General features: G+C 53.0%; 4 protein-coding genes across 4 annotated transcripts; 2 read left to right on the forward strand and 2 right to left on the reverse strand.

The window, feature by feature from the left end:
- Positions 1-138: 138 nt before the first annotated feature.
- BDV17DRAFT_298742 (MBL fold metallo-hydrolase) lies at positions 139-1,288 on the forward strand (the record flags this gene model as incomplete). The annotated part of the gene is made up of 2 exons (XM_073763744.1): positions 139-848; positions 907-1,288. Exons 1-2 carry the CDS (start codon positions 322-324, stop codon positions 1,286-1,288), a joined length of 909 nt encoding a protein of 302 aa, XP_073614832.1. The 5' UTR covers positions 139-321.
- Positions 1,289-1,535: 247 nt separating this feature from the next.
- BDV17DRAFT_265114 (glycoside hydrolase family 47 protein) lies at positions 1,536-3,426 on the forward strand. The gene has a single exon (XM_073758140.1). It carries the CDS (start codon positions 1,603-1,605, stop codon positions 3,415-3,417), a length of 1,815 nt encoding a protein of 604 aa, XP_073614833.1. The 5' UTR covers positions 1,536-1,602; the 3' UTR covers positions 3,418-3,426.
- Positions 3,427-3,972: 546 nt separating this feature from the next.
- On the reverse strand, positions 3,973-5,763 carry BDV17DRAFT_298745 (uncharacterized protein; the record flags this gene model as incomplete). The annotated part of the gene is made up of 6 exons (XM_073763745.1): positions 5,673-5,763; positions 5,524-5,619; positions 5,227-5,475; positions 4,870-5,127; positions 4,491-4,831; positions 3,973-4,434 (listed from the first exon to the last, which is right to left on the reverse strand). Exons 1-6 carry the CDS (start codon positions 5,752-5,754, stop codon positions 3,973-3,975), a joined length of 1,488 nt encoding a protein of 495 aa, XP_073614834.1. The 5' UTR covers positions 5,755-5,763.
- A 1,799-nt stretch (positions 5,764-7,562) lies between these two features.
- BDV17DRAFT_265117 (Zn(II)2Cys6 transcription factor domain-containing protein) lies at positions 7,563-9,680 on the reverse strand. Its single transcript, XM_073758141.1, has 4 exons — positions 9,500-9,680; positions 8,876-9,374; positions 8,636-8,827; positions 7,563-8,589 (listed from the first exon to the last, which is right to left on the reverse strand). Exons 1-4 carry the CDS (start codon positions 9,562-9,564, stop codon positions 7,639-7,641), a joined length of 1,707 nt encoding a protein of 568 aa, XP_073614835.1. The 5' UTR covers positions 9,565-9,680; the 3' UTR covers positions 7,563-7,638.
- Positions 9,681-11,103: the final 1,423 nt, after the last annotated feature.

An 11,103-nucleotide genomic window follows, 5' to 3' on the forward strand; every position in this document is an offset into this window, starting at 1 on the left:
AAGAAAAACCAAATTGTAAACGCCGAGGCAGGTCTCATCACGAGCTTTTATTTCCCCCGTTAGGAACCCATAATGTGCGGAACAGTTCATTGATTCTACCGCGGTGGGACTACGTATTGGATCTCTAGGCCCGATTATTGGTTCTCCGCACAGCCGATCGCCTACCCCGCGCATTGGGGGGTTTTCCGGGTTGCTGAAGAACGCGGATGAGCCGGTAGGTACAAGTTATAAAGCCGATGGAAGGTATGGGGGACCTTGCAGACTGCAGACTACACAGGAAGCTTACCTCTCTAGTCGGTAACTCACTTTACTACGTGAAAAATGCCCCTCGAAACATACCACCTCTCCTCCTCCCCCAAGGGCCTCTCCAGCATAACGACCCTAATCGTCGGCAGCAGCGAAGCAGTCCTCGTCGACCCACCCTTCCTAAAGCCCGACGGTGAAGCCGTAGCCTCCTGGATCAAAAAGACGACCGATAAACCCTTAAAAGCCGTCTTCGTAACTCACCACCACCCCGACCATTTCTTCGCAGCAAACAGCATCTTCGAGGCGTACCCGGACGCCAAGTTCTACGCGGCTCCGTATGTCCTTGCCGGCATTAACCGCGAGTACGACGACAAGGTCAAGTACTGGCCTTCTGTGTTTGGCGCGGAGAATGTCCATGCCGCGCCGAGGCGTCCGGAGGAGTTCAATTTTAGTTTCTTTGCCCTGGATGCGAATCCTGAGAGTCCGGTTGTGCTGTTAGGGCCGTTGCAGGGGGATAGTGTTGATCATACGCTGTTTTGGCTTCCGAATGAGAAGACGATTGTTTGTGGTGATGCGGTTTATGGGAGGAGTACGCATGTTTGGTATGTCCTTGTCTTCCTTTCCGTCGCCTGCAAAGAGTATACCGACTAAGAAATCCAGGGTCGAAGAAGTTGAAACCCCAGCTCTGCTAGAAGCATGGAACAAGACTCTCTCCCTCATCGCGGCTTTGCAACCATCCAAGCTCATCCCGGGCCACATGGAAACCGGCTGGGACCTCAACGCGAAGGAAGACCTCGCGCATACACAGCGCTACCTCGACCTGTTCCGAGACAAGATCACGTATGCGCCGAAGAAGGCGACCGTGCAGGAATTGTTTGACTTCTTCAAGAACGAGTTCCCGCAGTGTAAGGAGAATCTGGATTTCTTTCTGGGACATCTCTCCAATCAGTATGGGGAGGGTGGAACCGTGTGGGAGGAGAATCGACATCACAATGTGGGGGCGAGGACCGTTGAGGGGTTGAATGGGTATTGGTTTAAGTAGTGTACACGCATAGCAAAGCAATGTTCATAATGTTCATGCTGTTCCGTATACTCCTGAGCTTAGGCACCCGCGTTCAGGGACCGCGCTAGCGTTCGGGGGCTGTTTCAAAGGGCCCAGCGGGGCTGTTTCGGGGGTCACCAGCCAATGATGCAGGGCTGCCAAGGGTCCAGCTGGCGACCCTGATTCCATTCTTTGATCCTCTCCGCTCGAGTCCACGTTCCAGTTCCAAGCTCATTTCCATTTCATTTCTCCATTTCTCCATTTCTTGTCATTCTTATGACTGCCCACCAGGTCTAGCTGCTGGCCAGGGCACAATGCCCTCCCTCAACAAGCGCTGGTCCTCCTTCCTCACCATCTCCGCCATCTTCGTCTTCTTCTTCTTCTTCTTCATCCTCCTGCACAGGAACGCGCCCGCCCAGCCCTCGTCCTCCCTCCCGAACCGCTTCACGGCCAACCGGTGCCCTCTCACACCCCCGGACCCGCCGTACAACCGCACAAACACCGACGAGGGATCCTTCTCCTGGCGCGACATTCCCGAGAACTACCCCGTTTCCGATCCCATTTCGTTATCGACTGAGAAACCGTTACAATTGCCACAAATCCAAGCCGCCTTCTCGCGACCCTCCACAAGCGACGAAACCGTCCGTCTCTCTCGCCAAAATGCCATAAAGGAAACCTTCCAGCGCGCATGGCGCTCCTACGAAAAACTCGCCTGGAAAGCAGACGAGCTTACGCCCCTCTCCGGCGGGAAGAAAAATACCTTTGGCGGATGGGGCGCGACGCTCGTCGATAACCTCGACACGCTGCTGATCATGGATCTGGACGAGGAATTCGAGCGCGCCGTCGAGGCCGTTCTCGACGTCGACTTTGACCCGCACTCGTCGAGCCAGCCTACCATCAACGTCTTCGAGACGACAATCCGGTATCTAGGCGGGTTTATCGCGGCTTATGATTTGAGTGGCTGCCGCGACCAGCGCCTCCTCGACAAGGCCGTTCAAATCGGCGACATGATCTACAACTCTTTCGACACGCCCATGCGCATGCCCGTGACACGATGGAACCCGCACAAGGCCGCCAACGGCGAGAAACAGTCCCCCGCGGCGCAGGGCATCATCGCCGAAATCGCAAGCAGCAGTCTTGAACTCACACGGCTTTCCCAGCTCACCGGAGACATGCGGTACTTCGACGCAGTCTCCAGAATCACAGACGTGCTCGACGCCCAGGCACCCAACACCCGCATCCCGGGAATGTGGCCCGTCGGCGTGGACGTGCAGAAACCAGACCTGACCAAGGGCTCCACATTCAGCTACGGCGGCATGGCCGACTCCGCATATGAGTATCTCGGCAAAGAATACCAGCTCCTGTCTGGCGTCGGCCGCGCACCACAGTACGCACGACTCTACGAGAATGCCCTCTCCGCCGGCGCACAGCACCTTCTCTTCCGCCCCATGGTCCCCGACCACGCAGACATCCTTTTGCCGGGAATCGCCCACGCAACAAGTCTATCCGTCGGCCTCGAAACCCGCGCCGAGCACCTCTCCTGCTTCGTCGGCGGGATGTACGCCCTCGGCGGGAAACTCTTCGCCAACGACTCCCATCTCACGCTAGCCCGCAAACTCACAGACGGCTGTATCTGGTACTACCGCAATAGCCCCATGGGCATAATGCCCGAGATGTTCACCGTCCCGCGGTGCCCCAGTCTGAACGAGTGTATCTGGGACGATACCCAAACCAGCATATACACCTTCGTCCGCGACAAACATTACGTCCTCCGCCCCGAAGCCCTCGAGAGCGTCTTCTACATGTGGCGTATCACAGGGGACGAGAAGTACCGCGAGGCCGCATGGGAGATGTACATGTCCATTGAGGCGGCGACGCACACAGAGTTTGCGAATGCGGCGGTGCGCGATGTTACGGTTCCGCTTGAGAAGCATGAGCGCGAGTCGGGGGAGGTTGAGAAGGGGGATCCGGTGGGCAAGGAGGATAGTATGGAGAGTTTTTGGATGGCGGAGACGTTGAAGTATCTTTATTTGATTTTTGCTGAGACCGATCTTGTTAGTCTCGATGAGTTTGTGTTTAATACTGAGGCGCATCCGTTTCGGGTTCCGAAGCAGACTGCTTCATTTTAAAGCGGTTTTGGGTATTTTGTTATTTATATATACTGTTTTGGATAGCAAGCAAGCATTTGGTGTTTGGAGTTTTCTTGGAATAGACTCTTATATTATGTTTATCGGTACAAAGTGGCCCTGGTTCAAAGAATGCCAGAATGCAATGCAAGTGGTATCTGTCGTCACGTCGTAGACGGCTGAGCCATAATTATAGTATATAAAACTGCATTTGACGCAGTCATGCCGGTGTCAGCCTCTGACCGGAAGCGAGATCAAGCGTAGATGATAATCAAGGGCGCGTCGTCATCTGCACCAATGATGATTCGGTTCAACATGGCCTGTCTGCACCCAGAAAGCCAACAGCTCGTCAAGATATTCGTCAACGGCGCCGAAGACCGAGGGTAGTGGCTGGCAAGGTGCTTGCTCAGCTGGAATATCAGGCGACAAGGTCACCGACTCCGAGCTCCCCTTTGGAATGACCTCTAATGGAAATGCGACGCGGCGAGAGGAGAAGAGAAAGAGCCTCAGGCGTAGCGGGCACACCCAAGGAGTGACCTGAACAGAACCTTCAAGCCTTCAAGAAGGCTTCATCTCCTTCAAATCAAACTCCTCAACATGCGCATTCCCCTCAATCGTCGTGGTAATCGTACTCGCCGGCGCCGTACTCGGCGTAAAACTAACAGAGCTCGGGGCAAAAGTACTAACGCTCCCCTTCGCACTACCAGCAACCGAGACCGTTCGAGCCCTCCCCGGTCTCGAAAAGCTATTCTGCGGGACGTGGTACTTTCTTGTTCCGTAGAGACGGTCGACGTCTTCGAGGGTTTTTGGGGTTGTTGGTGTTGGTGTGTGTATGGCCGTTGTGGCTTTGGGGGGGAGGTCTGGGACGATGCGCTCAAGGTCGGGTGGTCTTGGGCGCTCGCGCGATCGTCGGCCGTGCAGTGTGTCGTAGATGTAGTCGGTTATGTCGTTGAAGATGTCGAGCCAGCCGAGGAGCATGGTGTACCGGGCTGTGCAGATTACGCCCCAGATGCCGCAGGACTGGCGACCGGCTTTGTTAGCGAGGTAAGGGGGTGATGGGAAGAAAGACGACATACAGCAAGTAAAGCAAGCGCCGACACAGCAGTCGCTTGATTCGGTCCAATATGACTGGCCTCCTCATGACAAGCCCTCTTATCCCCCTTGGTGCGAACAAGGCAGTCAACCAACGGCTGCATCTCCTCAGGCGAGTACTGTCCCGGATCGCCGTATCGAAGAATCGCTTGTGCAAAGTAGACCACATACAGCAGTACCAAGCACGCAATGGCAATAGCGCGCCATTGTAGTTGTAGAATGCGCCAGATCTTCTTCCCCGTTCGTCGAGGCGGCGTAACGCGCGGTGAACTATCATCTGTCGAGGGCCGTTCTCGCTCAGGACGCTTAAATAATGATAGTCGGGCTGTCCACCCGAGCGTAAGAACACCGCGGATACAGTACACCTCATTATGAAAATTTGGATGAGGAACGAGACGAACGCGACCGCGATTAGGGGCGCCCAGAATGAGCCTGCGCTCTTGGGGTAGCTGATGTAGCACATCTCGCCGACCTGGTATGAGACGCCGGACACGCCGAGGGCGATTCCGAGAAGGGCGAGTGAGCCGCCGAAGATGCAGAGTAATGAGATGACACGGAATTTGGGGCCCGACTCGATGTTCCAGATTAGTTGGAGGTAGAGGGAGAGGGAGCGAAAGAAGCCTGATCCGTTAGTACTACTAAATTCCCAACTTTTTTTTCTGGAGAGGGGTGTGCGTACATCCAATAACAAGAACCCACACCCCGTATAGTATCAGAGACCCGGACACGCGCAGGTTGTCTCGGAGAGCCAGTAGTTCGGCGTGATTGCATCATGGCAGTACTTGTCTGACGGGCCCAGGGGGATGATAAAAGCGATTGACATGAAGACGAATCCCATCAGCGGACTCGATGTCAGATAATGCCGCTGTGTATCGCTGACGGGGAGGAGGATAAAGGTCAAGGCGGAGATGACCATGAGGATAAGGACACCGACCGCAATCCAGGAAACCATATTTGTGGGATTGAATCCTGCTCTTGTTAGCAATGCTGTCGCCATTTTAGTTGACGGATCTGTACCATCTGTATACTGCCACTCCGTGAACGGGCACGGGAAACAACAGGAGACGGTCTCATCGCCAATGGTTTGCGGCGTGCACCAACGGCCAGCGAGATCTATAATCATAAAATCAGGGTCATTCGGCTACCATCATAGATAGGAGACATACAGCCACCGGCATCGCCAATCGACAACTCTGCAATGAACGGATCAGGACATGGCGTAAAGGAACTGTTGCTGCTCGAGGCCATCCTGTGACCCGGCGCGCCAGCGATAGGTGACGGGTAACGGTGGAAGACTCAACAGAGTCCACCGAGCGCGCGATCTTCCGAGTGAACCATCAGTAGACAAACATGAATCGTATCACGCCCAGAGAGCCAAGATCGTATAGAATGTGCAGCACTGAGGGGCAGAGGCAAACTCTAAGGCCCCGTCTGGGCCGGGTCAAGGCTTCATTTATCACAGCCCCAGAAGCCCCAGAAGCCCCAGGAGCCAGTCACGTCCCGGCACGTTCCCAGCAAGTTCCTGGGACGGGTCGAGCTCAGGCACAGTCCGTCAAGACAAACTGGAGAATCGAATTGGCTGGAATTTCCTCAGACCCCCGCAGACTTGAGAAGCACGAGCCATGGGTGGTCTTCGCGGCCCTCGGTCTCCATAGCCTCTTGGAGTCGTTGGAGACTGGAGTCGGAATCCCCGGGTTCGGACGTGCTGACAACGGCTTTGAGCCCGCAGACGCTGTGACTCTGTTGCACATGTGCGGTCGATATCGCCTTTGCATTTTACTTGCATCTATGCAACTGAAAATGGCTCTTTTTCGAGCGCAGAAGAAGAAAGCGGTTGTGCCTTGGCTCGATTACGCTAAAGATGTGATCAGCGCGCTCCACAGACTATCAGTTCGCAATTCCAAATGCTCGATAAACAGGTTCCCGCAGTCAGGGATATTTATGAGAAGAGACTGAAACGTACTGAAATTCGAGTCAAGGTTGTTGAGCCTTGCCTCTCTCCACGTGGAGGTATCTAGTCTACCCGAGGTGTTCACAACCATATTGTCGCCAACACCACAAACAAAGAATCGTGAGAAAATCGGAAGCGCCTGCAGCACCGACTAAACTCAGCCCATCCAATTCAGGAAAGACGCAGCAAGACCGCGCTCGACGGACGATGAAGATCCCAAACACACCGGGAAGTGACGGGCGATCCATGGGCGGAAGAGAGAGTGATCCCCCCCCCCGTCCGCGACGCCTTTGCACTTTGGTATTTTGTTGATCTCTTCGACGACGCGGTGGAGCTCTTTGCAGTTGCCTTGTCAATGTTAGGATTAGTCTGGTCTGTCCTGTCTTTTTGGCATGTTGACCTCCGCAGAACCTCGCCCGTCTTTCTTCAGTCTTCACCACATTCGAGTTGTGATAAACCAATTTTTACACAAGATGCACGTTCTTCAACATTTTCAAATGTCGAATGGGATTCGGTACCATCACCGAGTAAACTCCAGCGAACGCCACCCGATCGGGACAGTTTCCTTCCTTCAGGGCTACCAGTCAAAAACGGACTGCTTTTCCCAGAATTCCAATCTAGACGATGGTCGAGTACAAGCCCCATGCGTGTGCAAAGCTCCTCAATGACTCTCTTCTCGTCCGAGATCTTGATCAGATTGATGGGATGACCGCATTGTCGGGTCTGCCTTTACCCTTACCCCTGGCTTGGTTCTGGGATCATCAGCTGCCCGTGCTGCAATAGACGACTACCGCGTATAATGTTCTGAATTATTGGGGAATAACCCTGGACACAGCCCATATTTTGTTGAAGATTCAACTGGGATTTTGGCTTTGCCAACAAAATGTGTGTGGTTGGTGTGGGATGCGCACGTTCCAAGTCCCGAGTCCAACCGTGGGCGACGCCCCAATTTTCTGAATGATCGCCAGGGCTGAGGGGAAACTTGCCTGAACGAGAAGGTCTGGTGAGTATGACCGTAGTATTACAGGAACTGGTCAGGGACAATGCTACTCTACTTGTTGCCTTGAATTTAGGTTGAAATATGCGGTGGGAGATCGTCAATAGTCCGGAGTTTATGCGTTGTTTATATCCTGGTACTGCTATACTGTATGCTAAAATATTGAATTTGATAATCGTCGTATTCATGATATCATCATGTCCCCCATAGCAGCCATAGCCGGCAACGGGACGTCAACATCCACCCCCCTCTGGCTAAGCCTCATATACACCTTCTTCTCCACCGGATCAACCCTTGGATAAACAAAGAGAAGCCGAGCGTTCTCCGGCACTTCCGAGCAGTGTGTGATCCTCCCCGCTTGGTAATCCTGTAGCTGTAATCCAGAAAGGGTTTGGAGCAGAGGCACGCTTTCAGAGTCTGGACTTATTCTAAGCGCTGCCGTCTCTTCAATGGCAATTGCCTGTTCTGCAATAACCGCGCAAACATGACTATTAAAACAGCCCTCCTGTCTCGACGCCGAATGGAGAACGCGAACGGCTTTCCGTCGGATAAACGGGTCCCGGCAGAGCGTTGCCACGTTGTATACCGGACCAATGATGCCCATGTCCAGGGTGAACGACGGCTTGAAATGCCTTGTATTTGATAATTGCTCTAATTGAGATGGCGATAAGGATAAACAGTCGACCCCGTGGGTGCTGTCAACGACATATGCCGCGAGGTTGACGATCTCTTCGAAGACGGGATTGAACCTGTCCCAGGATACCTGTTCTGTTCTTCTGAGTTGCGCATGCTCTAATCGGATACGCTGCATGGCTTGGTGGATCTTGAGTATTCGGAGACCAATTTGCTCGCGGGCACTGAGCCGTTCTCCGCGGGTATGCTCGAATTTGTGTAATGTGGTACAGAATTTCCTGATCAAGGGATCATATGATCGCAATAAGGTCGCAAATTCGGCGGTCGTTTCACAGCTAGGTCCAGTTCCAGCATTGTCGCGGAAGTCGCGGTCGGCTTTGTAGCGGTAGTACTCGAAGGTATCGCGTGCTTCCGCGACGGAGCTAAAGATCTCGGGGATATTGAGGTAAGGTTCTGAGAAAGTAGCAGAGTGGGCCAGTTGCTGGTCGATACGATCTCGAGTCTAGCTCATTAGCATTGGCTACCTTAGTCTGTGGCCGAGATCTTACTAAAACAAGCGCTTGATCTTGCAAGAGGATCAACATCTTGTGCAAAGTACCCATCTCCAGCCCCGTCACTATAGATGGTTTCAAATGTGGATGACAGAACGTTCCTAAGCGCGGGTCGTAGTATGACTCGTTCATAATCTTAATCCCGCCTCTAATGTGGTTGATGGCGGAGTCATAGTGGCTTGATAGAACCTGTCGCAGTCAGTATGAATCATTCAGAAGCTGCTATAGGGGATTTACCTCAAAACAAGCAAACAAAATACAGGATATCAGACAAACACCCACCGGTAGATTCGCAGACCACACACCCCCCGGACTCGAACTCCCCAACAAAGCCCTGATCGCATACAGATACTCTTGCACAGCAAAACAATCCTGTCCCCTCCGCGAGAACCACAAACCGGGAATATTCCGATCATTCTCAAAATTCTCATGCAATGAGCCCAACGCAATCAGCGCATGCCAGACAGCCTTCTCATGCTGGCTAACCTGTAACACCAGCCTATTCCAGAAGTTGGAGCCGCAGTAGCCCGCTAATGAGGGGACTGTCCGCTCGTAGAAGAACTGGAATGATCGCTTCTCACGCTCGTTTCCTGAGGGCATGAGGATGGGCCGATGGATCAGGTCGCGGTTGGTGAGGCGCGCGCCTGGGCCAGGCGGACTACCGTACCCGTCGCACTTGCGGCCTGTTGAGGTGCATCGCATGCAGTGAGGCTTTGCTTCGTCGCATTTCACTCGTCTTTCTATATTTCATAGCTTGTCATGAGTACATTGGGCGCTTCCAAGACAGGTTCAGAGCGGGTCTCTTACTCCTGGGGACAGAGTTAGTCAACAGGGTCAATGTGAATACGGGAGAGTACGTACTTGCAAGTCAGGCAGCCTGTCCTCGTTTTGAGCCTTGGCAGGCCTGATCTGTCTGGCGAGGGCATCTTGGAGAGGACAAGGTGGAGGTGACTGGAGAAGGCTGTCCGGCTGTGCGACTCGCGCCCCGCCGATCGTCCTTTCCCAATCAGGAAATTGGAAATGAATGAGTCAGCAGTCTTCCCCCGAATTTTATGGGGCTAACCACATTAGGGCGTATAAAGTTATGCGGGGACCTATAATTATGCGCAAGCCAAAGGACTGCTGAATGCTGAGGATGATTGGCCCTTTGTTTGGCAAGTACCTAAGTTCAGTAAGTTTCTATCTCAGTACACTACGGAGTGCTCCATACTCTGCAAGAATCAGTTATTGGTTAAAAAAAAAAAAAAAAAAAAAAAAAAAAAAACTCATAACTCGCTGACTAGATAAACGCAGAGTACCTTAGGTATACAGTAAACTCCCAACATACTAAAGTTGTCACTTGTCATAAATCATAGTGTCCAACCCTTTCTGCTCCATATATCACTACTGTTCTCCCAGTCCTTCACAGCGAGCCCCGATAAGACCGTCATCATCCTGAAAGTGATCCCATACCGCTCACTGAGGAATCGCATCTTACCCAGCCGCCTGGCACCGGTTCGAAGATCCACAGAGAACACCGCCAGGACTTGTCTCGTCTCCTCGTCCACAAGCTTGTAACTCTTCCTCGTCCTCGTACTCTGTTCTCTCGTGGCTATGGTTGCATTTACATCCAGATCGGCATCGACAGTGTGTGCCCTGGTCCGCTTCCACAAGAACCCTTTCCGAAGCACATAGCCTGAAACATCCACAACGGCCCTCTCGAACCGGTACCGCACTCCAGACCACCTATCTATTCGCCGTAGATCTTCCCAGATTGCGTTGTGTGCGTTGCTCGGATCGCCCCGGACAAGCTTCGCTGCCCAGCCTGAGCCCGAGCCAGCTGCAGCCCTGCTGGATTCGATAAAGGCGACGATTGGGCCTGATGTGTTTTTGCCGGCATACATCGTTAGATGCGGTGAGGAAGGATGTAGCCCTTTCGTTGCGACGTGGTAGATGGGAAGGCCGTCTGAGTCCAGCACGGTATAGTTTGGCTTCAGCGTTTGATAGATTGCGTATGTTTGTGATGGACCGGCGCTATGACCATAGCTATGACAATTGAGAAGGGAGGTACGTCTGTCGCTATCTGGCGTCGTCACTGTAGAGCGGGACGCATTGGTGACTGTGGATAGTTTGCTTGGAAGAGGAACTGTTTTGGCTCGCAAGCGCATGTCGAGCTGCCTTCAATAAGTATGGATGTTGATATGACTATGATTAATAGTTTCAGAAATGGATGTGCTATACTGTAGATTAAGGGGGAATTGAGCATTATAAGATCGCAATAGGTCGGACTCGACGTGCACGTCAAGTAGACCATCATGTGTAGTCTCGTATGGCAGACTCGCAGGAATGCGAAAGTGGGATGGACGAGCGCGAACGATTGGCTTGTGCACTGGTAGCAGCAAATTGGAGGTGCTTGAAACACCGCTAGAGGTAGTATATGAAACGGAACAGAGTAGGCGGTTCTGACTCCACTTCCGAATCAGGGA

Source organism: Aspergillus undulatus (assembly GCF_047715775.1).
Source record: "Aspergillus undulatus strain CBS 261.88 unplaced genomic scaffold BDV17scaffold_29, whole genome shotgun sequence".
Classification (NCBI taxonomy): Eukaryota; Fungi; Ascomycota; class Eurotiomycetes; order Eurotiales; family Aspergillaceae; genus Aspergillus; species Aspergillus undulatus.